Source organism: Dipteris shenzhenensis, chromosome 17 (genome assembly GCF_047967505.1).
Source record: "Dipteris shenzhenensis isolate YYH24624 ecotype China chromosome 17, Dip_SZ_1.0, whole genome shotgun sequence".
Classification (NCBI taxonomy): Eukaryota; Viridiplantae; Streptophyta; class Polypodiopsida; order Gleicheniales; family Dipteridaceae; genus Dipteris; species Dipteris shenzhenensis.
The window spans coordinates 24,052,805-24,079,090 of record NC_141612.1 but is presented as its reverse complement, the minus strand read 5'-3'; the positions used below and the strand labels follow the sequence as shown (position 1 = coordinate 24,079,090).

Here is a 26,286-nt window from a genome sequence, read left to right as displayed (position 1 = left end):
CCCGCCCCAGGTTGACCATCCAAGAGGTGGCAAAATCAGAAGCTGATGTTCCACAAGATACTCAGGAAGAGCAGGATGTTCCGGAAGAAGTTCCAGTTCCTCCTCCCACAAAGAAGCAGAAAAAGTTGCCCCAATGGTACCTACGGACATTAGAAGAGTCTCGGGTCACCGAATTACCTGAGAGTAGCAGTTCCGGATTGCGGCGGTCTAAACGTCTTCAAAAGACCCCATCCGTGAATTTTGCGTTGGTGGCTAAGCTTGACAAGCCAAGGACCTTCGAGGAGGCGAAGGACAATCCAGAATGACAGGCTGCCATGAAGGCAGAGATGGATGCTATCCTGAAGAACAATACCTCGGACTTAGTGGCCAGGCCCCAGCGACAGAAAGTCATCGGCACTAAGTGGGTATACAAACTTAAATACAAATCAGACGGCAGCTTGGATAAGTATAAAGCAAGGTTAGTGGTCAAAGGTTTTGCTCAAACGTAAGGCTTGGATTTTGATGAAACTTTTGCTCCCACAGCCCGCATGGTTACTATCCGGACAGTGATTGCCCTTGCTGCCCAATTCCAGTGGCCTATTTTTCAAATGGATGTGAAGTCCGCATTCCTTAATGGAACCTTGGAGGAGGAGGTAAACGTGGAGCAGCCACCGGGCTTTCAAGATCTAGGGTCCCCATTACAGGTCTGCAGGTTGAAGAAGGCATTATACGGGCTGAAACAGGCCCCCAGAGCTTGGTACCAAAGGATAGATGTATTCTTTCAGAAGATAGGGCTAAGTCGGAGTCCCTCTGAGGCAAACCTTTACTTGTTCATTGACAAGGGATTGCGACTGGTACTCATCCTCTATGTTGATGATCTTATCTTGACACGTAATCATGTCAAGAAGATTTCATAGGTCAAGGAGCTACTCATGTCTGAGTTTGAGATGACTGACCTTGGGTTATTACATTACTTCCTTGGGATTGAAGTAAAGCAGGCCAAAGACAGGACCTTCATTTCACAGGAGAAATATTGCAGAGAACTTCTGAAGAGATTTCAGATGGACGATTGCAAGACAGCATTAACTCCCATGGAGGTCGGGCTCAAGCTAAGTGTTCACGACACACCTCAGCCGGTCGATACTCCATTGTACTGACGATTGGTAGGAAGTTTGCTTTACCTTACCAATACTCGACCTGATATTTGTTATGCAATTGGGCTATTATGCCAGTTCTCTGCTTCTCCCAGGAAGAGTCATTCAGATGCAGGTTTACGGGTGCTGAGGTATCTAAAGGGTACTTGCACCTATGGGATCACCTACACCAAAGGCATCAAACTAGGCGGGTTCTGTGACAGTGATTGGGCGGGTGATGCTGACACCAGAAGATCGACAACAGGGTATTGTTTCTTTCTTGCATCTGGTGCCATCTCTTGGCTGAGTAAGAAGCAACCCACAGTGGCCCTTTCATCTACAAAGGCAAAGCCGCATGTACAGCAACTTGTGAGACACTGTGGTTGAGGTGGATTCTGGAGGACATGTACGTTTCTTAGGAGGATGCAACAGTGCTGATGTGCGACAATCAGAGTTGCATAGCCATTGCCAAGAATCCAGTGTACCATGCACGGACAAAGCACATCGAAGTTCATTACCACTTTGTTCGAGAGCTCATCATCGACGACGTGATCGAGCTTATCTACTGCCCGACCGCCGATAATTTGTCCGACCTCTTCACGAAGGCACTCCCTCGAGAACAGATGGAGCACCTCATCAAACGCATGGGGATTGGCCCACAGTTGTGACATTGAGGGGGGGTGTTAGAAACTCACTATACCTACCTGTGAGCCCCCGATTTGAGGGGACAAGGGGCAGTGAGAGATAGGAGGGCTGGGAAAAAGAGAGACCCAGGCTAACATCATAGGCAACCAGCACACGGGCTGGTTGCTGCTTGCAACAGCAGAGAAATAGGGGGGCCTTGTGCCTCCCTTGGAGGCGTCTACAGCCCCATGGACTGGCTGCACAGGGCACCCTTTTATAGGGGCCTGTGGCAGGCCCAGTCGGCCCAACCACGGCCACCGACCAAGGCCAACCCTGGTCGGATTTCCAGAGCAATCTGGTCGGCCACCAGACAGGGTACCGACCTGCTGGTCGGTCAACCTAAAGGGCCTAGGCAATGCCTATAAAAGCCCACTCCTTCAGTCATTCCAGCATCCAGTGCAAGACAGAAAGCCTCCTTCCTAGGCTGTGCTGTGCACTCAGAGCTGGTTCAGTTTGACAGAGAGAGTTCCATCAGTTTTCCTCAGCACTTCTGACACATCCCAGCACTCCTGAAACCCCTGATCTGCAAACAAACCACACACAACATCAGATCTGCGCAAGCTGCTCACCACCCAACCATGACATCTACGGGATGTGATCCCGAATCAGAAGATGTCCCCTCCGAGCCACGAGCTGAGCTACTGGCACGAACTCCCAATCAGATCCAAACCAGCCTGGTGTCCCATACCATCAGGTGGCGCTGTGAAGCCCCGGATCTGCCACAAGGCCTTGGGCTATGCTAAGATGCAGGCGCGCGTCCGCGACTCAATCCAGGATCATACCTGGCACCTGGGAACAAGACTTGCTCCCAACTGCACACTGAGAACTGAACCCCCTGGGCCCCTTTTATAGACTCGGGCCCCGGTGCCAAAAATAGCGAAGACCTATAAATAGTTCATACCCTTGCCACTCAACCCGAGAATCAAGCCTGCCTAGCTCTAAGCCTCCCCAAGCTAACCTGAGCTAGTTCTGTGCACCTAGTACACGTCAGATACCAATCCGTGCACATGACATACTCCCCCTCCTCTAAGAACTCACTCCTGAGTTCGCTAAGAAATCTGGAAATGTTCTTTGGAGGTTTTGTAATGTCTCCCATGTTGCATCCTCCTCAACACGATCCTTCCACTTAATCTTGTATTCCGTGTTTTGTAATGTCTCCCATGTTGCATCCTCCTCAACACGATCCTTCCACTTAATCTTGTATTCCGTGATAGTACGATTACGAATCTGTCTTTCACGAAATTCAAGAATACACTCAGGTTCGTGAGGAATAAAAGTCAAATCTGTAACTTCTATAATCTCATGAGAATAAACAAGTTGATCATCTGCACCCAATACTTCTTTCAGTCTACTGACATGAAAGACTGGATGTACTTTAACATCAGGAGGCAATTCTAGTCGATATGCAACTGGTCTAATTCTTTTAATGACCTTGAATGGACCACAGTATCTGGGGGATAATTTTGGAACCAAACCAGTACTTAAGCTCTTGGATTCCTTAGGAATTCTCAAATATACCATCGTTCCTTCAGAGAACTCCCTGGGTGAACGATGTCTATTAGCATAAAATCTATCCCGATCTTGGGCACTCCTAATAGACTCCTTGGCAAACTGCAACATTTCTTGCATATCTAGCAAGAAGTTTGGTTGCTGGTAATTCTGCATTCAAGGCTGTGTGCTGCCCATAAAGCTACCTGGCATTCCGGGTGCCTCTACGGATGGTGGCACCATTGCCTGAAAAACTGATCCCCCTCCGAAATATCATGGATGCATCGTGGGCTGAGGAAGGGCTTGCTGTCCCTAATTGACTGAATGAAAGTTATTGGCATCACCCGCTACAGAGGTGATCGAGGGCATCTTTGATAGCTGTCCATTGAAAGAAGCATGCCTAGGAGTCTTTAAGCTTATACTTCTTATGTTTCTTTTGAGCTGACTTTTTGCTTCCAAGTGAAGCAACCATATGGGGAGGAGCTTGCATAATCTCCGTTATGGCATGTTGCAACTGTGATAGGGCTCCCGCTACACTTTGCATTCGTAGCTGAAAAAAGGCATTGGGATCGACCTCATCGTGTGAGTCCTCAGTGGTTCCATTGTCATCTAGTCCAGTAGGATATCTGGCTTTCACCCAGACGGGTTCAAATCCTGGCAAATGGAACCACTAAACCGGCCTTCGATGAACCAAAGGCAGTGATCTTCTCCTACTCAGTCATAAACATCATAAATGGCCACAATGCAAGCTTCAGTCATTTCAATCACTTAGCATAACTTAGAAACAAATTCCACGGGAGCACCCTTGCCTCTGGGTGCTTGCTAGAACCATTAGGAGTCCTAAAAGGACTGCAAACAACATGCATGCACTACAAAAAGCTGCAAAACAAAAAAGAACAAGGATAAACAGAACCTAAAACCAATTCCCACTATCCGCAGAGGGGCGAGCTCCTTCCTTGCACCTATCCTCTATCCAGGCTCCCCGCAGGGTGCAGGTGTCTTCCAGCAATCAGGATAAGAGAGAAATGAAGGTAGAGAGCGGAGGGTGAACAAGAAAGAGCTGTAGGATGAACAAGAAAGAGCTGTGGGGCAAGCTCCTTCCTCGCACCTATCCTCTATCCAAGCTCCCCATAGGGTGCAGGTGTCTTCCAGCAATTAGGATAAGAGAGAAATGAAGGTAGAGAGTGAAGGGTGAACAAGAAAGAGCTGTAGAGGAAAGATGGTCCATAGATCAGCCCCGAAATGACTGCCTCAGGATCTATGCCTCAGTCCTCCAAAGAGAGCATGCCAAAAGCAACAAGGAAAGTTCCTCCTGCAGCCTGCACTGGTCCAGAACAGCTCCAGAAGCCATCACACAGCCAGAAGCACGTGCAAAAAGGTCCAGCACAACAAAAGTCAACCTTGGGCACCTATTGGAGGCAACTGTACACATCCGTACAGACGTCTGTGCAATTTGTACGAAAATTTTATTAAAAAAATGAAAAATGACTTCTGGCACTTCCTAGAAGTGCATACTAACCTTGGAACAGCTGAAACAAGCTTAAAACGGTTGAAAACAGGCTTGAAACAGCTGAAATAGTTCATAAACTGCAGAAGCATCCAGCACCTCTCAGAGAGTGAGAGGAAGAGATGGAAGGTGGGGAAAGGGCATGCATACATATACATGACAAATGGCACCTCCTTTTTGCCATTTGCCCCTTCATTGAGGTCCTAACCCCCGTACCAAGGACAACGTTGGTTGTCCTTGGGCCCAACTTTTAGACCCCTCTTTTAGAGCCTTTGCTTGCCCCTAGGACCTAGTGGTGCACCTAGAGTCCTAGACTTTGCCCCTAGGAAGTGTGCACTTCCTCTAGCCAGTCCCTCACGGCCAAACCATAACAACACTTAACCATGGTTAACCTCGTGTTAAGCATAGGCTGAGTTACGAAAATACTTTACATCACTTTACACATCCCCGTGACACATGCAAACCCCACTCTCAGCTAGTCGCATAGATGACTTTCATGCCAACCTCCGTAGTCTCCCTCTAGGTAAGGCCCACCCCCTGTGAAGCTAAGTGACCATCTTGAAGATGGCATCAATCTAGAGTGGTGTCATGGCAAACTTTTCCTATACAATATGGTGGGGGAGTGAGGGGTTATTCCAAACATCCTACATCCCATAACCACATGCAACGTTTCTAGATGCCACCACTCTGACTTTGATAGGTCACTCCCCCAGAACGGTGCTGCGTACATGGCTATCAGTCTATAGTGTGTCAAATGGCCATCCATTCGTTAGGGAGTCTTGGAAGTGTGTGTGAAAGCACTGCTGCTCTAGTCGAGCTAGAGCATCCGCGTGTAAGTCGTGCCTTGGCTACGTGGGTCATCGTGAAGACTGGAAATTATATTGATTCTTGGGTGATATGGGGGGAAACAAGAAGGAATCAATAATCTTGTGCGATCGTATGGTTGACGACTCGACTCTCGGGAAGCAGTGTGGTATAGCATGATGGCCCCGCAAAGAATGCCCCTAGGTAGGTGTACGACTATACAATCTCCAATGCCTTCTCTCAATAAGTGAAGATGTGTCGATGAAATACTGCCCGTGAGGTGTTAAAAATCATAACCTTGGTTTTGCCAAGGTTGACTGACAAATTTCCTCTGCAACACACCTCTAGGGCCTCTAGGTGTCTTGGTAAGCCTGCTTCTGAAGAGGATAGAAGGACTGTCATCTAAATACAACCGTATCTATATCATCAAATCGGCCAGTGACGATCCCTCGCCTCCTTGGCAGTCAATGAAAGTCGTGATCTCATCAGCCTTATTGATCACCGATTAGCTACTTCATGCAATTGAACCCTCAATATAGCATCTAGCTCCTCGATGGAGAGGCTGGATCTGACTGTACAGGCTAGGCTTTGCTACTCATAGTTGAATATGGCTATGGCTAATGGCTGAGAAATCCTCCACCATATGCACTGAATATGGAGAGCCTATGGTGGCTGAAGGGGCTGATGGCTACTGAGGCTGCTGGGTGAAATGCACTAGATGATGCTGGAAGCATCAGAATTTGACCTGCTTTTGTAGCCCTGTAGGCTCCTGTAATTGCCATTTCGAAGACAGGTCTGTAACTGCCGTTCACAAACTGGTCTTTAGTCTTAGCTGAGGTTCTGGCAACCCCTAAGGTCAAGTGTGAGGTGAAAAAGTTTAAAGTTGATCACACAGGAGTCCAGTAAAGTTTAATTTCTTGCATGCAAGGGGAATAAACCCATTAGAGATTGCTTAAAAAGACACTGCCATCAGAAAGCTAGTAAAGACCAGCTATGGCATGCACCAAAGGACAAGATGGCCTTCTACAACACTGAAATGAAACTGATGCTGGTTATGGGAAACATGAATATCTCAATGAGAACATCTCTCTCTTCACTAGACAGCTAATATGCCTCTCATGAACTTCAGGTAGAAACCATAAAATGGGAGGATGTACCAAAAGAGGACAGAATTTGCAAAATATGCCCACTGATAGACATAGACTAATGAGCACCATGCACTTCTCATATACAGGGCTTATCAGCACGTCAAGGAAAAACACAATGTATAAGTGCCTCACCGATGAGTCTACACAACCTTTTTGGGAAGCCAGCAAAAAGGGTAGGATCCTACATAAAAGAAATCGTGGAACAGTCTAATAGAACCTCGGATGAGGGCACACCCGTCGGCAAATACATAAACAAATATTTGTAGAACTAAAACTTGTAATTGTTAATACATGCCTGCTTTTTAACTCAGGGTCGCATGTGGACATTGATGATATCATATCATGCAAAATGGAAGGTCTTGTGATTTCGTGGCCTTGCACTACGCAAATGATGTAGTCTTGACTTCGCCTTTCCCTGAGGACATACAAATGCACAAGAGCTAGGTTGGGGAAATTATAGCCCTGAAGGCTCCTACAACTGCCATTTCAAAGACTGGTCTGTAACTGCCATTCTCACTAACATTGTCTGAATTGCCATCCTCATTCATGGTACATGCCTCTAGTTCCTCGTGCAGAATGTGATTATTTCATGAAAACCCCAAGTATACAAAAAGGTGCACTTACATATACTACTCTAATGCCAAAGCTGATGTAAGAAAAAGCTAGTCCATGAAAGAACTGCACATTAGGCCTTTTAACAACAAATTCTAGAAATTTTGTGAGTTTTTATACTAGCATTTAACAGGCTCTTCACAACTAGTGTATACAGAAATAAAACCCTACCTAATTTTTTGAAACAAATGAATGGAGAATTTGACCTCAAGAAGTGCACAAGCAATTTGAACTGGATTGGTGGATGCTCTTTCATCGTGTTCCATAGGATCTTTGCAAAGAAAATAAGATGTAGAAAGGTTCATATTCTCACAGCTGGACACGTACTCCTGTAGACTTTTGACACAGGCTTCCATTGAACAAATCCATGGGGATGCATAAAACTGCTCCCCATTGGACCCATTTGCTGTTTCCATTGACCCCATCCCCATCGTCTGACATTGCATGTGAGATGAGCCTCTAGCAATAAGCTGGTGAATATTTGCAAGGCAACATAGCTTTTCAAAAACAAATTTGAGCTTCCTTTCGGCAGAAAAAGTAAGGCTTGTATCAAATTCCATAAGAGGAAGAATTCTGATGCAGCATCGTAGGACCTCCATGGATGGTGCAAGATATACATGATCACTTACGACCCCAGATAACCAAGCTGTACATCTGATAAGCTCTGCAAAGAGTTCTATGTGAAGAAAATGGATATCCTGAAATCTTAACAGAAGATCCTTGCTTCCAAAACGAGTCGAAATGGTGAAAACATCTGGACAGGTGAAGTAAGACGTTGAATTTGGAGATACACATAGAAGAAACATTGAAAGCCGATGCAGAACTTCTGTTTTAAAGCCCTGGAGAGAACCCACTGTTTCTTTGAATGCCAATACGATTTCTAGTCAGAAACCTCTCTCTCTCTCTCTCTCTCTCTCTCTCTCTCTCTCTCTAGGAGGAGGACTCATTCAATGATACCTTAGCAAACGTCAGAGCAACCATGCGCGACAACATTGATTGGACGACAGACAAGGATGACAAGCCTGACAATTCTGATGATGATGGTGAAGCTAGAACAATCTTTATCGCCAGAGTAAAGGTCATGTTGTCCTTATGTTTAATTCACGAGATTTACAACTCAAGGTTTACAACAGTCTTCCAAGCTGAAAGGTACTAAGCTATGGATAGCCAAGGAACTCACAAGGGCTCAGCTGAAAGATAAAGCAATGGAATTAGCAAAAGTTAACGCTGCCAGGAAGCTAGAACAATCTTTGTCGCCAGCGTAAAGATCATGTTGTCCTTACGTTTAATTCACAAGATTTACAACTCAAGGTTTACAACAGTCTTCCAAGCTGAAAGGTACTAAGCTATGGATAGCCAAGGAACTCACAAGGGCTCAACTGAAAGATAAAGCAATGGAATTAGCAAAAATTAACGCTGCCAGGAAGGATGGTAAATGGGCAGTGTACCGTGGAGTAATAGAACTCATTAAGGATTTTAAATCAAATCCAAAGGACTCTCAGTCTTAAAATGATGTATGGCCAACTAAATATGTTTTCTAGGATATAATCTAGGTATTCTAAATAAATGGAGTTGCTCTATGCACTCTCAGGGAGCTGCCATGAGCAGTCCCTAAGCTGATGTACTGGATGGCTTTTCTATTTTCCCATAGACCTTTGGTTTCCTATCGACGTTAATAGACTCTCTCTCTCTCTCTCTCTCTCTCTCGCTCAGCCCCCCCGCTCAGCCTCCGCTCAGCCTCACCCGCTCAGCCCCCCGCTCAGCCCCCCCGCTCAGCCTCCGCTCAGCCCCTCCCTCACCCGCTCAGCCCCCCGCTCAGCCTCTCCGCCTCAGCCCCCCCCCCCCTCTCACCCACTCACCCCTCCGCTCAGCCCCCCCGCTCACCCCTCCGCTCACCCCCTCGCACTCGCAGCCCCCGCTCACCACTCGCTCACCCCTTGCACCCCTCCTCTCACCCCTCCGCTGCCCCCCCGCTCACCCCTTGGAACCCCCCCCCTTCACCCCTCCGCTCAGCCCCCGCTCACCCCCCTCCCTCAACCCTCCCGCTCACCCCCTCGGTCAACCCCCCCGTCCACCCCCTCGCGCCCCTCCTCTCACCCCCCCCCCCTCCCCCCTCGCACTTGCAGCCCCAACCCCCCCCCGGCCCCCCCCCCTTTTTTTTTTTCTCTTAAATATAAAAACGCAGCCCCAACCCCTTTTTTTTTTTTTTTAATTTTAAAAAACCCCTACTTTTCTTAAATCTTAAAATCTCTCTCTCTCTCTCTCTCTCTCTCTCTCTCTCTCTCTCTCTCTCTCTCTCTCTCTCTCTCTCATCGCGCATTGGCAGCGCTCGCCATCTCCCGCTTTTCAATGTTGCCAGTTTCCCGTAATTAAACATGGCCGACACCGTCGAGCATGTTACAGAAGCAGCAACAGCAGCAACATCAATGGCCGCCACGACCGATATGCTGCACTATAGTAGAAGAGGACTTGCATCTTCTTCAAAGGACAGCGCAGTGCCTGCACTTGCCGCACTCCCAGTCGCAGGTACACCGGTTTCAGCTCCACTATCTCATCTTCCGCCCAGCGCAGTGCCCGCACTTGCCGCACTCCCAGTCGCAGGTACACCGGTTTCAGCTCCATTATCTCATCTTCCGCCCATAGCTACTTTGTACCCGCAATTTTTTTCACCCCTCCCCTCTCAGGTTCCTTCTTCTCCTACCCCTTCTCCACCCTTTTTGCTCCCCCTCTCACAGCCCTCTGTCACCTCTTCCCCCCCTTTGTTGCCTATTTTACCTACTTTGCCAGAGGCTCCCTCCTCCTCATCCTCTCTACAGACTTTACCCATCCCCTCCTCTCCATCCCCGGTACCCGCTTTCTCTCCCCCTTTCCAGCCTTCTCCTTCATCCCCGCTACCCACCTTACCGGTTTCCCCCCTTTCTCCCTTTCTTTCTCCTTCCATGCCTTGTGCTGTTTGTCCTTGCCGCCACATCCTACCAGAGCTTCAGCACTTTGAGACCCACCTCCGAGCTGCCCTTCAAATGCTTCACAGGAAGGACGAGACCATTGCTCTACTTACACCTCAGGTTGCATCTCTTGCTGATCGAGTGACACAGCAGGATCGGGAGATCTTGTCTATTAGGACAGATCTTCAGGTCTTACAGGCGACTCATAGGACTCTTGCTGGAGAGATTCATGGACACACAGAGCGAGTGCAGCAGATCGAGACTCGCGTTCAGCACATAGACACATCTCCCACTACAGCAGTAGCAGCGGTTGAGGAGCGTTTGACCTCCCTTCAGACAGAGGTCCAGAGAGCCACAGAGTGGGTGGATGTCGTCCGCCGTCAGCCATCACAGCCGCAGAGATCGACTGTATCAGCTACATTGGCCGAGTCACAGCAGAGAGCCACAAAGGCCCTCAACATTCGCATTCGTGGTATCTTGCCCTCGGCGACAGAGTCCACGATGACACAGGCTGTGACCTTTGTCTCTCAGACATTGGGAGTACAGGATCATGGCATAGTAGGATCATATAGAGTCGGGAGGGATCGTACTAGAGAGCAGCCCCTCATTATCAGATTCAGAGATGCCCAGGCACGTCTAGCTGCCCTCAGGAGGAGAGGGACACTCAGAGACCACCCACAGATTTCCATGGACGAGGATCTGACTCAGATACAGGTTGAGGAGTGCAAGGCGCTCATGCCTCAGAGAGATGCAGCCCGAGCTCAGGGCAAGTGGGCAGTGATCAGGGATGGCAGACTCATCACAGGCACCTTGAGGCGTGCTCCCACAGTGCTTAGAGATGACAGACCAGCAGATATAGCCCCACCTCCACCTCCTGCTACGACCGCTTGACCAGACAGGGCCCATGGGACACACCACCCGTCAGATAGTCTACGCATCACTGTATGGAACTGCAATGGTTCTTTTACAGCACAGCCAGGCAATCTACGGGGGGCATTCTTTGGGAGAGATATCATCTTTTTCACGGAGACACACGAGAGTCCAGAGAGACCTTTGCCACGAGTGACAGGGTATACATGGAGATCTGCCTTCAGGCAGCACACTCGAACATTTGGAGTGAGAGGATCTGGAGGAGTGGCCATTTTGTACAGAGAGCATCTCGATCGGATCATCACAGTGGAGAGAGCAGATTCACATGCCCGATTCTTGTGGGTACGCATCTGCCGCAGAGCCCCTCAGCGAGATCTTTTTATTGCAGTTTGCTACTTCCCCCCAGCGCAGTCGATCTATTCTTCCACTGGACCAGGCCAGTCCATATTTGAGGATCTCTCAGCGGACATTGCAGATTTTTCACATCGCGGAGAAGTCATCCTTTTAGGAGACTTCAACGCGAGGACCTCAGACAGACAGGCCCTCACTTATGACTTCATGGAGGATCCGGTCATACTCCCAGCATTTCATGATGATAGCCTCTGTCGGACTTCATCAGACTGCACAGTACAGCCCACAGATCAGGGACGTCAGTTACTGGAGCTCCTCACCTCGCACAGTATGGTCATTTATAACGGCTTGTCCAGGTGGCTACAGTCTTCCATGCCTACATTCTCTTCTCCTTCTGGGCGTGGTACTAGCGTGATCGACTACATCATAGGTCCCCCGACTCTAGCCCCTTCCATCCATAGCCTTACTGTTAGCCCCTTCATGCCCTTTGCCGACCATGCACTCATCCACTTTACTTTGACTAATGTCTCCCGTGACCCACCCCCCCCTCGTTTTCATGACCGCCAACCCTATTACGAGGTTCATTTCGACCACCAGTTCGATGATGTATATAGCCAGAACCTCAGCCGCCTACTCCGTCCTCATCTATTAGATGCTCTACCATCCACGCAGGACCGGTGGGAACTTATACATACTTCACTCGTTTCTGCCGCTCACATGTCGTTCCCTGCCACATGTCATTCGTCTAGTCCCCCACCGGTTGGTCTTGTTCCCTGCAACGGTTGGTATCACGAGGAGTGTAAGGAACTCCGCAGGAAACTTCACCTTGAGACCAAGGAGAAGTCTCCCCTCCTTGCCGAAACCAAGAGAGAGTACAAGTGGTTGGTTAGGCGCAAGAAACGCCAATTTCTAGCCCGGAATGAGGAGGAGCTGAGAAGCTTGCTTTTCAGCTGTGACTCCAAGGAATTCTGGAGAAAATTCCTCCGCTCGAAGTCTCAGAGCCCCCTCACAGATCCACGTGTCTGGTCTGCATACACTTCAGTTCTATACGATGTTCCAGATCAGCCAGCCATCGATTTATCCCATTCCCCTAGGCCAGCTTCATCTAGTCTCTTCACACCAGAGAGTGTCCGTGCAGCAGTCCACCGATTGAAGAACGGGAGAGCTAAGGATCATGATGGATTGCAAGCGGAGTATGTAATCCATGGGATTGATGCCTTAGATTTTGTTCTTTCCCGTCTCTTCAATGAGTCTGTTTGTACACGCCTACCACAGTCCTGGTTAGGCAATACCATAGTACCTATCCACAAGTCGGGGGACCCTATGGAGCCGTCGAATCACAGGACCATCATGATTGGCCACGTTATGGCCAAGATCTATGCATCAGTTTTGGAAAGCTGTATAAATGACCATGCCGAGATGAGAGGACTCAGAGCCAAAGGGCAGGCTGGATTTCGCAGGGATCATTCGACACTTGACCACATCCTCACACTCAGGGCACTGGTAGAGGAGGCGAAGTCACGAAGGCAACGGCTTTATTGTTGCTTCGTGGACTTCAGGAAGGCATTTGACACGGTTCCGCAATTCAGATTGTTTCAGAGGATTCGCCAGATGGGCTTCAGTGGAGAGATACAGTGGGCTATCATGGCTTTGTATGAGAGGGTCACTGGTCGGGTTCGGACACGTGAGGGGCTCTCAGAGGAGGTATGCAGCACGATTGGGGTGAAGCAGGGTTGCCCGCTCTCTCCTACTCTCTTTGGATTATATATTGATGAGCTAGAGATGCTTATACAGATGACAAGCGGTGTGGGCTCTACTCTCTCAGGATCCTCCATTCCTATCCTCCTGTATGCGGACGATGTGGTTCTCACTTCCTCTACTGCTCAGGGCCTCCAGGCACATATTGAGGCACTCCACAGGTTTTGCCAGGACAGGGGGTTGACCGTAAACCTTGGCAAGACCAAGGTTATGGTTTTCAACACCTCTGATCGTATTTACAGCACGGATGAGTTTTGCTTCACTTATGACGGACAGCCCATTGAGCTTGTTAGAGAGTACACTTATTTGGGGGCAGTTTTCAGGGGACCGGTTTTCACCATGACATATGCAGCACGAGATAGGATTAGTAAAGGGTATGCTTCGTTGGCTCATCTTGAGCGTCAGTGTTTTCAGTCCCACTTTCAGCATCCCGATACGAAATCCTTGCTTTTTGATACATTGGTGAGACCAGCTGCGATGTATGCAGCTCCTTTCTGGGCAGGAGACCTCGGCGCTGCAGATTGGAGACGAGTAGAGAGGTTACAGATCATCATGTTCTCTCGGCTCATTAGGGCCAAGGCTACAGTTCCGCACAAGATCATGCTAGCAGAGTTTGGAGCTACTCCCCTTGCATTGGATGCAGCGTTTCAGTCGGTCATGTATTTGCATAGGGTTAGGGAATTTGGAGACTCAGCAGCAGGCAGAGCTCGGTTGCCATGGTTAGCACTTGCATCTTCTATGGAGTTGGCACGATCTGGGGCCCGATACTGCTGATACTTCAGACTCACTAGGTGGCTCACATCTCTTGGACTAGACATGGATAGACTGCCTCCCTTCCGATACAGCATAGATGCCCCTCATCTCGAGTTGACTCGCCACGAGCTTAGCCAGGTCACGAGAGCAGACTTGCTGCAGCTTCATACGTATCGCATTTGGATTTATCCCACGCAGCTTCCGACGAAGATGGCCACATATCGTGACCACTTCCTTCGGATCTCAGAGGATGGATTTGTCATTCCACCAGGCTATACAGGTATCCACATGTCCCACTCACTGAGGATTGCCCTTGGCCAGCTTAGAGTCTCTTCGCATCAGCTCGAGATAGAGGCTGGTAGGATGCGACGCATGGAGGATGGACGGCAACCAGGCCGAGAGACCAGGATCTGCCCTTGTTGCACCATGGGAGAGGTGGAGTCAGAGGAGCACTTCATTTGCAGATGCCCGCTATATTATGAGCTCAGAGGTAGATTCCACTGTCTCTTCACGGATGGCTTTGGACCTCTCTCACGAGTGATGGACTACGAGGATCAGCATTGCCTAGCTCTTTATGTCAGGGAGGCCACTATGCTTCGACGAGACTACCTCAGAGACCATCAGCATAGACCGGAGCGTGATAGAGCCCAGCCTGATAGAGCTCAGGCACACGCTATACCAGAGGACAGAGACCAAGAGGAGCACGAGGAGGTCAGAGCTCACACAGGACACATGCCTCCACCCTGTGGATGTACATATGAGATGGTTTGTAGACGCCGCAGGATCTTGTTACATAGGGGACGTACTCGTCACTTCATCTCCAGATGATCCAAGATGATGGCAGCTTTTCGGAGGAGACTTACTCACGGAGATCTCGCCCCACCAGCCGCTCAGGAGGCAGAGTCGATGGACAGGATTTCCAGTATTATTTTGGTTCTCAGACTCCGTGACACCTGGACTTGTATCTTTGCATTGGCATATTGTACTCATCCCCCCATTTTGCACCCAGGGGCGGTTTCCTTGCATCTAGTTTACTTTGTTTTTAGGCTCAAATTTGACATTATGTACTTTCACTTCCTTGAATCCAAACTCTCTCTCTCTCTCACGACACTTGACAAGACATTAGAGGCGAGCTTTCCTCAATAGGATGGATGAGGTGAGCGAATTATATGCAGTCATTTACAAATTGAAAACTCAAAGACATTATCCAAATGCGATAGGCCTAGGTTGAGGGGAATTGGGCTGAACTTTTGCTGGACTTTGTGTGAGTGTGAGTGTGAGTGTGAGTGGAGAGAGAGTAAGAGAGTGAGCTGAGAGCTTGAAAGCTTGAAAGCTTAGTTGCAATAGAAGTGTAAGAGATACAACTGAAGGAGTGAGATAAGGTTTTGTCCTAGTGACAAAACCTTAGTAGTCACTAACCATAGTTAGTGGACTAACTGCGGTTAGGGGGAAAAACCTCCTAAAGAGGGAAAAGTGCCCCTAACTAGCTTATTAAATTACATTGGTCACTGCTGAATTATATCTATAATTCTAACACCCCCCTACAGTGCCAATGTCATGTACAAGGATGATTAATCACCAAACGGATATAAGTTCAGGGCACTGCGAAATGCCTCAAACTTTTCACGTGGAAGTGCTTTGGTGAAAATATCTGCAACATTGTCATGTGTGGACACAAAGATCATATTGATCTCTCCTGCATGCAACTTCTCTCTGACGTAGTGATAGTGAACCTCAATGTGCTTCATGCGAGCATGAAACACTAGATTCTTTGCCACTGCAATGGCACTCTGACTATCAGTGAGAATTGGAGAAGGACCCTCCAATGACAGATGAAGATCAGCAAATAGACGACGCAGCCAGACACATTCAACTGTTGCTGTGAAAGCTGCCTTGTACTCAGCTTCACATGATGAGGTAGCCACTATAGATTGTTTCTTGCTCAGCCAGGAAATGCAAGCTTTATCCAAAAAGAAACAATTGCCACTAGTGGACTGCCTAGTGTGAAGCGTAAACGCGTGGAGGAGAGTAAGACTAACCACAAGAGTGGTGGGTGTGAATCCAGAAGCAAGGGCACACCACAACCCTCAAGAGTATATTAGGATAGGCATTAGGGTGAAACCGGTTCAGAGTGAACCGTGTTCACACTGTAACCTATAATAAAAAAGTGTATATGAGGTGGCACAGGGCCTTAACCCCAACAACCTCCCACCTGAAGGCAATGTGCCTCAAAACAAAAAAGAAATTACAGCAAGTACATATAGAATGTACAAGGCCAGAACGTGATATAGGGCCTATCCAACACCCATCAGTGTCCTGCAATGTGCAAACCGCTCTGCTGGCAAGGTCTTAGTGAAAAGATCCGCAGGGTTATCATCAGTATGGATTTTGACAAGTTCTAACAACTTGTCATGCAATACCTCATGAATAAAGTGGTACTTAACATCAATGTGCTTGGTCTTCTGATGAAAGACCGGATTCTTTGCCAACATAATAGCACTCTGGCTATCACAATGCAAAGAAGGAATATCCCCTGAAAAACCCAAGTCTCCCACCAGACGTGAAAGCCATATGGCCTCCTTGCAAGCCTCAATGGCTGCAATATACTCTGCCTCCGTGGTAGACAATGCTGTGCATCTCTGTAACCTGGATATCCATGAAATAGCACCACCTGTGAAAGTAAACACGTAGCCGTGGTGGACTTACGATTGTCTGCATGCCCTGCATAATCTAAATTTGTGTATCCATGCACTTGTGCATCTTGCTTGCCAAAACATATGCACACATCTTGAGACCCCTTAAGGTATCTCAATATACCCTTAATTGCCTCCCAATGCCTCTTACCGGGGTTAGCCATATATCTACTGACCACTCCAACTGCAAAAGCAATATCTGGTCTAGTAGCAACCATGGCATACATCAGACTGCCACATGCAGAAGCATAAGGAACCTTGGCCATATTAGCCCTTTCATCATTTGACTGAGGGCTGTCCTTTTGGCTGAGTTTCAAATATGGAGGCAATGGTGTACTCAAAGCCTTCCCCTTATCCATATTGAACCTCTCCAGAACTTTGCCAATGTACTCTTTTTGAGAAAGATAAGAGTAAACCCTTTGACCTGTTCCTCACAATCCGCATACCAAGAATGTGATTTGCATCACCAAGATCCTTCATGTCGAAGGTTTTGTGCAGTTTTGCCTTCAAGGCATTCATATCAATAGATGATTCCCAGCAATAAGCATATCATCCACATAAAGAATGAGTATAAGAAGACTACCATCTCTTGTCTTCTTAGTGTAGAGACAATGATCATGATCAGACCGTCTGAATCCTTGTGCTTTCATGAAAGCATCAAACTTGTGATACCACTCTCTGGGTGCCTGCTTGAGCCCATAGAGACTCTTCTGCAATTTGCATACAAGCCCTTCTTTTCCCTTGACTTGATATCCCTCTAGTTGCTGCATATAAATATCCTCGTGAAGGTCTCCATGAAGGAAGGCCGTCTTCACGTCCATTTGGACAAGATCCATGTCCTGACAAGCAACCAAAGCTAAAACAGTCCTCAATGTAGTCATCTTGACTACAGGAGAAAAGATTTCATCAAAGTCAACTCCCTTTTCCTGCTTGAACCCCTTAGCAACTAATCTTGCTTTGTACTTGGGCTTAGCATCCCCTGGAGTAGATCTTCAACCTATAAACCCATTTGCATGGTAGGACTTTCTGGCCTGCAGGCAGCTGCACTAGATTCCATTTCTGATTCTTCTCAAGAGATTGCATTTCTGAAACCATGGCTTTCTACCAATTCTTTGCGTCCTCCCTCTTCATGGCTTCTTTAAAGCACGAGGGCTCACCACAATCTGTCACCATGATGTAATCATCAAGTGCATTCACCCCTGGAACAAACATATCAGGCATCTGGGACACCCTGGTGCTCCGCCTAACCCAACCATCTTGATTAGGTGGCTGATTTACTTGCTGTTCCTGCATATTTTGGGGCTGTACAGCCTGCTCTGGAAGCACGTCTTGCTGAATCTCAGGCTGCATTTGTGGTTCTTCCTGTGGAGGATAATATGGAGCATTAAAAGCCGGAGGTGGCTGCTGATTTTGACCATTTTGGACAGCATTTTGATTGGCATTTTGTGGTTGTGCTGAAGGTCCTTCCTCCTCAAAAATGACTCTTCTCACTCCAATGGTATTGATAGGCTGTTTTTGCATCCTATCTTCTCGAAAAATCACATCATTGCTCCTCACAATCTTGTGAGATTCAGGGTCCCACAACCTGTAACCCATCTCTCCATTGTCACCATACCCAAGAAAGATACACTTGCGTGACTTTGGGTCTAATTTGCTGCGTATTTCCCTTCTGATATGCATAAAGGCCTGGCAGCCAAACACCCTGAGATGTTTGTAAGAGGGTGGCTTTCCGGACCACACCTCCTCAGGTACCTTCAAATCCAAGGCTCGGTTGGGTGACCTATTGATGAGATGTACTACTGTCTTAACAGCTTCTGCCCAAAAACCATGGGTCAATCCTGCTTGTGAGAGCATGCTAAGAGTCCTCTCTTGAATGGTCCTATTTGCCCTTTCAGCCACGCCATTGTGTGGAGGATTGTAGGGAGCGGGCAACTACCTCTTTATCCCCTTCTCATCACAAAATGTAGTAAATTCCCTTAGAGGTATTCCCCTCCATTATCAAACCTGAGGCATTTGAGCTTCTTTCCTGTCTGATTCTCAAACAAGTGCCAACCAAGTCTTGAAGACTTTGAACACATCACTCTTATGCTTAATGGGATAGACGCATATCTTCCTTGATGCATCATCAATAAAGGTGACAAAATACTTGGCACCGCCCAAAGAAAGATTGGGCATTTCACATACATCTGTATGTACCAAAGTTAGGACTTCTTGCTTAACATTTCCAGCCTTTTTATGGGCTGATTGCTTATGTTTACCATAAATACAATGATCACATGCTGAAAAATCAGAAAAATTAAGTCTCGGCAAGTAACCCAAAGAAGACAATACTTTCATTCCTTTCTGGCTTATATGGCCCAACCGGCTATGCCACAATGAAGTGTGTGGCTGCTCGGTCACATGGATTACATTAGCATCAACACCCTCAACATACAATGGATACAAGGTGCCTGATTTGCAGCCCTTGGCCACAACCATATTTCCCTTAAGCACCTTCCACATAGAATGACCAAATTGCGTGAGATACCCTGCATCATCAAGCTGCCCAGTGGATATCAAGCTCTTCCTGAGCTGTGGCATATGTCTCACATTGTGCAATACAAATTCAGAACCATTTGGGAATTTTAGATGCACATCCCCAATACCAACAACGTCACAAGCATAATCATTCCCAAGTTTCACGCATCCTTTCTTCCCTGCATCATACGAAGCAAACCACTGCTCATGAGGAGTAACATGATAGGATGCACCTGAGTCTAATAGCCAATCCTGTGCATATGAGCCATCATTGGCCACAAGAAAAGAACTATCACCAAAGGAGGCAACAAGTATGACATCGTCATTATCTTCATCACTGCTAATCACTGCATTGAGCTCCTCAAGTTTAGCCTTGCCCTTGGTGTCTTTGGCATCTCTTTTCACATCTTTGTCCTCTTCTTTTCTTTCCTTATCCTTGCCTTTGTTTTTCAGCTGAAAACAGTCCCTTTTAATATGCCCCTTCTTATGGCAGTAGTGGCATTCAAGGTCCTTCCGAGGACGGGACTGACTGCGAGATTTCCCTTTATTTTGGTTTTCCCCTCTATTTTGCTGCCTACCTCTGCCCACAGCCAATGCACTTGCATTCTTATTTTCACTGCTATTCTTACGCCTCACCTCTTCCTGCAGAAGAGCGCTTTCCACATCTTGGCATGACAATCCTGTGAAAGCAGGGGCTGAATTGCTTATGGCTGTAGCAAAAGTATCCCAACTATCAGGGAGGGTACTCAAGAGAAAAATGGCCTTCACCTCATCATCAAAATTCATTTTCTGATTTGTGAGTTGGCTGAATATAGAGTGAAACTCATTGAGGTGAAGTGAGAGGGCTGTCCCCTCTTTCATGCTTAGTTTCATAAGCCTCTTCAACCAAAACACTTTACTAGCTGCACTCTGACTCTCGAAAAGGGACTCAAGTTTTTTCCATACGCTGTAAGCGGTGGCTTCATTCTCTACATTGAAGTGGTACTCTTGGCCTTCTCATTCATGGTTTCCCACTGAAGGTCACTAACTTCATCGGGCTTGATCCCTTTATACTTGATAGGCATATTTTGATCTTTCTGGACCAACACATTATATATTTGGTTCTTCCAATAAGAGAAATTTGCATTCCCCTCCAACTTCTCGATGTTCCAATAGTTGCCTTCGTTGCTTGAAGACATAATGATAAGCTGAACTAGAAGCAAATAAATACACCTAAGGCACAGAGAGCCTCAAAGTCACGTGCTGTGACTTAATGCAATGTTGTCCACTCTCCAAAACTGTAAAAAAAAAACAGAAAAAAAAAGAACTCTAAAAAAAAATCCCCAAATCTCTTCCAAAATTGGCCTGCACTTGTACAAAACTGTCACAAAGCTAAACTCAGAACTGAACTGAGTTTTCACACTCTCCAAGAGTGTACAAATGTGCTGTCCACAATAAGAGGCATTTACCCCAAAAAAAAAAAGGACCTGATTGCAAAATCTCGTCTTTTGTCACTTCATTTGACACATAGACATGTAAATCCCCTTCCAAACTGTTTACAACGGCCAATAACACCAATTTGAGCAAAAGCCCTTTGTTTTGGCGTCTATTGAAGAGAAATTTTGTCAAATAGGCACCCACAAGTGCGTACAAGCACTCTAGCGTCAAAAGCCCTAAATTTCTTGCATGCAATTTCTCCAAATTCGGAGAATGCACCACGATGTGCACCCAATCCTCAAGTTTCTGCCCAGAATATCCAGTGATGCTCCCAATTCCAGCTGACCAATGCCGGGCCAAAAGAAAGCGCGGAGTTCATCGAACCTCCGTCGAATGGGCCAGCCATGAGATAGTTTGTTCCATAGTTGAAGCGAGAGGAGCAATGCTGTAGACATTCTCTTTAGACATGAGAGCCCAATCCAGCAGCGAATCCGATCCTGCTCCAGGAAGAGCAAGGATCTATTCACTCGTGTAGTAGCGACTGTAAACGGCAACGCTGTCAAAGGTAAGGTAGAACGTAAATGCAAGGCATCACAGGAAGCGGCAGTGTGGTAACTTGCAAGGAGCAAGAGGGTAGGAGCAACTGAGGCAAAGCGTGCGCAAAGCTTGCTTCATGGGGTGCGCAAAGCCTGCTTCACGAGCTATAGGCGAAGACGAAAGACTCTCTCTGACTTTCTCTAGAATCCGCTTGCTTCATGAGAGTGCGCAAAGCTTGCTTCGAGCTATAGGACGAGAGACTCTCTGACTTTCTCCACAGTCTAAGCTTGCAAATGCTCTTCCAAGCACGATGGAATACTATACAGACTTCGCTACTGCAGCTGCTATTATGAGCCTGGCAGCAAAGGCTATGCTCCAAAGCAACGCATGCCGAAGCTCTACGTTCTGAGGTAGGCAAAGACAGTGACACTCTCTCAACAAAGACCACACTCTCCGAATTTGCTCTGATACCAGTTGAAGCATAAACGCGTGGAGGAGAGTAAGACTAACCACAAGAGTGGTGGGTGTGAATCCAGAAGCAAGGGCACACCACAACCCTCAAGAGTATATTAGGATAGGCATTAGGGTGGAACCGGTTCAGAGTGAACCGTGTTCACACTATAACCTGTAATAAAAAAGTGTATATGAGGTGGCACAGGGCCTTAACCCCAACATAGTGTCATAATCACCAGCCCAATCTGAATCATTGTAGGCATGCATCTGCAAGTCACCCCCCCTAGGAAATAACAAGCCAAAAGACTTCGTGCCCTACAAATAACAGAAGATGCGCTTAACTACCTGCCAATGCATTTTTGGGCTGTGCATATACCTGCTCACCTGAGTGACAACTTATGCCGAAATTCAACTGGCACATGAGCATATGCAAGGCATCCAAAGACACGGAAATGATCCACTGAAGGCCTTCTCCCATTCCAGACTTCATACGGAGTTTTTGTTTTCAAAGCCTTAGTGGGAGACCGATTTAAGATGTAGTTGGCACACATTAGACCTTCAAACCAGAATTTGAGGCATGTGTTTGCTTTTCAGCATACATCTGTCCATCTCCATAAGAGTTCTATTTTTCCTCTCAACTTTGCCATTTTGCTGAGGGGTCAGTCTCACTGTGAGCTGATGCACAATACCCTTGCCTTTCAGAAAAGCATCAAAATCTGCAGACAAGTATTCCCCACCTCTATCTGTGCACAATGTCTGTATCTTGAGTCCAGATTCATTTTCAACCATGGCTGAAAAGTGTTTAAACACCATGAACACTTCTGATTTGTGCTTCAGCCCAAAGACCCAAGTGAAATTGGAGTAATCATCAATAAAAGTAACAAAGTAGAGATGACCACCCAATGATGGAGTCCTCATGGGACCACACACATCACTGTGTATAAGCTGTAATTTTCAGACAGCTTTAACTGAACCATCCTTTTTTAAGGGGAATCTATGCATCTTGCCTAAAATGCACCCTTCACAGGCATGTGGAGGAGGTATCTCAAGAGGTGGCAATGCATCAACCATAGAGTGCTTCTGAAGTGTCATCAAGCTGTTGTAATGCATGTGGCCATATCTGGCATGCCATAACTCTGCATTCTGCATGGCAACAGTAGGAGTAGAAACTGCAAGAGCATGGGCTGCTCTTTTCTCAAAAAGATCAAGCTGAAAAAGCCCACGCAGCAGAGTACCAGATAATCTCAAGGCATAATCATTTTCTCTGTCTCGGACACCACATTTGTCATCCTCAAAGATGGCCTGAAATCCAGCCCTGTTAAGAGTGGACACTAAAAGGAGATTCTTGGTGATACCACGCACATACAAGACATCTGAAAGTCTGAAAACTGAGCCATCAATGGCAGTAAGCTCAACTTCTCCTGTACCACGTACTGAATATGACGAGTTGTTGACACAAGTGACTTTCTTACCAACAAGAGGTGGATGCAAGGAAGTGAAGAGACACTTCCTAGAAATGATATGCTTGGAGGCACCGCTGTCAAAATACCAAGTATTCAGTGTTTCATTGACACTGAAAGCTGATGCATCCGTGGAAGGATCATAACTGCAAAGTCAAAAAGGCATATGTATCATCATTACAAATGGCTGTACTATCCCGAGCATTTGGAGCAGCCAGCCTAGAATCTGAAATGCAAGATAAAAAGGCATAATCCTGTCCAACAAAGTTGGCTGCAGCATCCCCATTGTCAGATGCATGAGGAGCTGAATCTGAAACAGCCATACCGGAGCTGTTTTTCTTCTCTTTTGCAAGCCTTTTCCTGCACTCTGCAATGTGATGACCTGGCTTTTTGCAGTAATGATAAAAACCCTTCTTCTTGGGCTTACTTGCATCATTCTTAGCCTTTTGTGAAGGCTGTCCTGACCCACTGGAAGGCTGATTTACTGATGTCTTTGCCTGTCCCTTTGTTTTTGACTTGAACTTTGAGAGCATAGCTTGTTCACCTGCACGTGAAGCCAAGTTTTTCCTAGTCTGCTCTTCCTGAAGCAGAAGTCCTATCAACTCATGAAAAGTGAGAGGATTTGCACCCCCCCTCAATGATAAGTTCAGCGAGGTATGAAAGCTGAGATGAGTCTCAGGAAGAGAATTCAGAGTGGTGGTAATCATCTCTGAATCAGGAATAATCTCATCAATGTTCAATAATTGCTCTCTGAGATCCTATAGCTTTGTGAGGTGGACTGACATGGAGTCACCCTCTTTCATATGTGTATTACTTAACTCTCTTTTCAAGAAAGATACCCTTGCATCATTCCGGGCTGCATACATGCTTTCTAAGATATCCCACGCTCCCGTGAATCCCATCTCTTCTGCTCTGGAGTGGTGGCTACAACTGCACCAACAACCTGACCTGCAGCTGCACCCTGTGCACGACCTCTTCCTCCTCCTTGCTGGGGAGGGGTATTAGGTGCCATACCTGCTGGTCGGATCTCATCCCCATTCACATAATCCCACAAATTACGAGAAATCAGAATATTGTGTATCATAAAACTCCAGAGGGAGTAGTTGGTACCATCCAACTTGTCTTCCTGTGAAAGACCATCGAACTGGAAATCATTCTGATTTTGCTAGGCCATATCTGAGAAAGAAATTTTAGCAGATACAAAACTGAATTCCCTTACTGGGAATGAAATGCACAACTCCCAAAAAACACAGCCAAGCACTGGCTGTAAATGCAACTCCGATTTCTGCACTTGCACTGTCAGAAATCTGTCCAAGCATCAAAAACTCTCTAGAATCTGCCAAAAGTGCTGCAAAACACTTCAAGAAAGGCAGTGTGAACTGAAATCTCCAAAATTGCTCTCCCAACACAAAAGCCCCAAAATAGGCCTGAAATTGCAACCAGAAAGGGGCAAATTGATCAAAAGCCCCAAATGTTGCAAAAATTGCGCTCTGTCTGCAAAAGCCCCAAATTTCACTGCGAAATTGCAATGTAATCACAAAATCCCCAAATTTCTGCAAGAAATTGTACTGCAAAACTGAAAGCCCCAAATTTTAAGCTTGAAATTGCAACCGGAAAAGGGCAAAAGCACAGAAAGCCCCAAATTTTGCAATTTCAGTAGAAAGCCCCAAATTTTTGGGCTAAACCTCTGAATCTGCCTGCAATGTCTGCTTCACAAGCAACTACGAACCCGAAAATACCCAAATGACTGCAAAAGACTGCAAATGTCTGCACAGATACCACCAGCTCTGCAAATGTTGCAGAAGAACTGCAAGAATGCCTACCAAGGAGGCAGGATGGCGAGTATGTACGGATCTGCAGTACAGCAGAATGTACAGATCGAGGTAGCACGTACGGATCTGCATGTACAGATCTGCAGGTACGATTTTTGTGACGAGACTGTACGGTCATACGGAGACACACGTGCGATACGGATGATGTGTACGGCGTTGCTGTCACAGATGTACGACGAACGTACGGACTAGCTGCCGGAGCTGTACGGAATGCGGTACAGGAGTTGTACGGGAGTTCTTCACAGGCAGATGTACGGCGACAAGCTGTACGGAAGGCATCACAGGTACAGACGAGCAACGCAAGTACAATGCAGGACTGTACGGAATCAGTCCGTACAAATTATACAGACGACAATGGCGATGGAGCAGGAGCTTGCGGGCGCTCAACAAGGCTGAGAGCAGGAGCTGAAGGGAGCAGGGAGCACGGAGCTCTTGAACCTGCTCTGATACCAAATGTGAGTGTGAGTGGAGAGAGAGCAAGAGAGTGAGCTGAGAGCTTGAAAGCTTGAAAGCTTAGTTACAATAGAAGAGTGTAAGAGATACAACTGAAGGAGTGAGATAAGGTTTTGTCCTAGTGACAAAACCTTAGTCACTAACAATAGTTAGTGGACTAACTGCGGTTAGGGGGAAAAACCTCTTAAAGAGGAAAAAGTGCCCCTAACTAGCTTATTAAATTACATTGGTCACTGCTGAATTATATCTACAATTCTAACACTTTGATATAAAAATTAGATATTGGAAAGGATAGACTCAGGTGCCCACTGGTCAGTTCTACGTACGAAATGGCTTGTTGGTCTGAAATGAAAAGGTTTTGCATTCCTAATGGCACACACGTTAAAAGAAGAAACCTATATGAATGTCTTGACGCTCCACCACAGGTCATCCGAGAATTTAGCAACCTATAATTTGGTAAAACACGTTTGACTGACCTAAGATGAAGGCTGAGATTACTGTCTATGTGGCAAAATCGCACAATTGTCAAATAAATAAGGGGAATGCCTTACAGCTGAAGGATTGTTGCATCTCTAGACATCCTTGGAAGTAAATAGGAGAGCATTTCCATGGACTTCATTGAGGGATTGCCACGAAGCCAATGAGGACATGACGCTATTTGAGTTGTGGTAGATAGATTGATGGATGGCTAGATTTTTACCCACAAAGACAACTATAAGTGCTACTAAACTATACCTCTGTAAGACTAGAATAAGTCCAATCATACAAATTTAGATTATTTGTTGTTCTAAAGACCAAAAATCTACACAAAAAATAAAAGGAAAAATGTAAGAGAAGAAAAAAGAGATAAACAAAAACTTTTATGAACAAGGTGAATGATATTTAATCATTCA

The 26,286-nt window shown here is 46.7% G+C and overlaps 1 protein-coding gene across 1 annotated transcript in view; it reads right to left on the bottom strand.

Annotated features, from left to right (window-relative positions):
* The window catches only part of LOC147891880 (uncharacterized), a 58,366-nt gene that overhangs the window by 28,679 nt on the left and 3,401 nt on the right, over positions 1–26,286 (bottom strand). Inside the window, exon 2 of the mRNA XM_087388527.1 lies at positions 7,562–8,194. Coding sequence (XP_087244653.1) covers positions 7,562–8,194 — 633 coding nt within the window. The remainder of the gene's footprint in view (positions 1–7,561; positions 8,195–26,286) is intronic.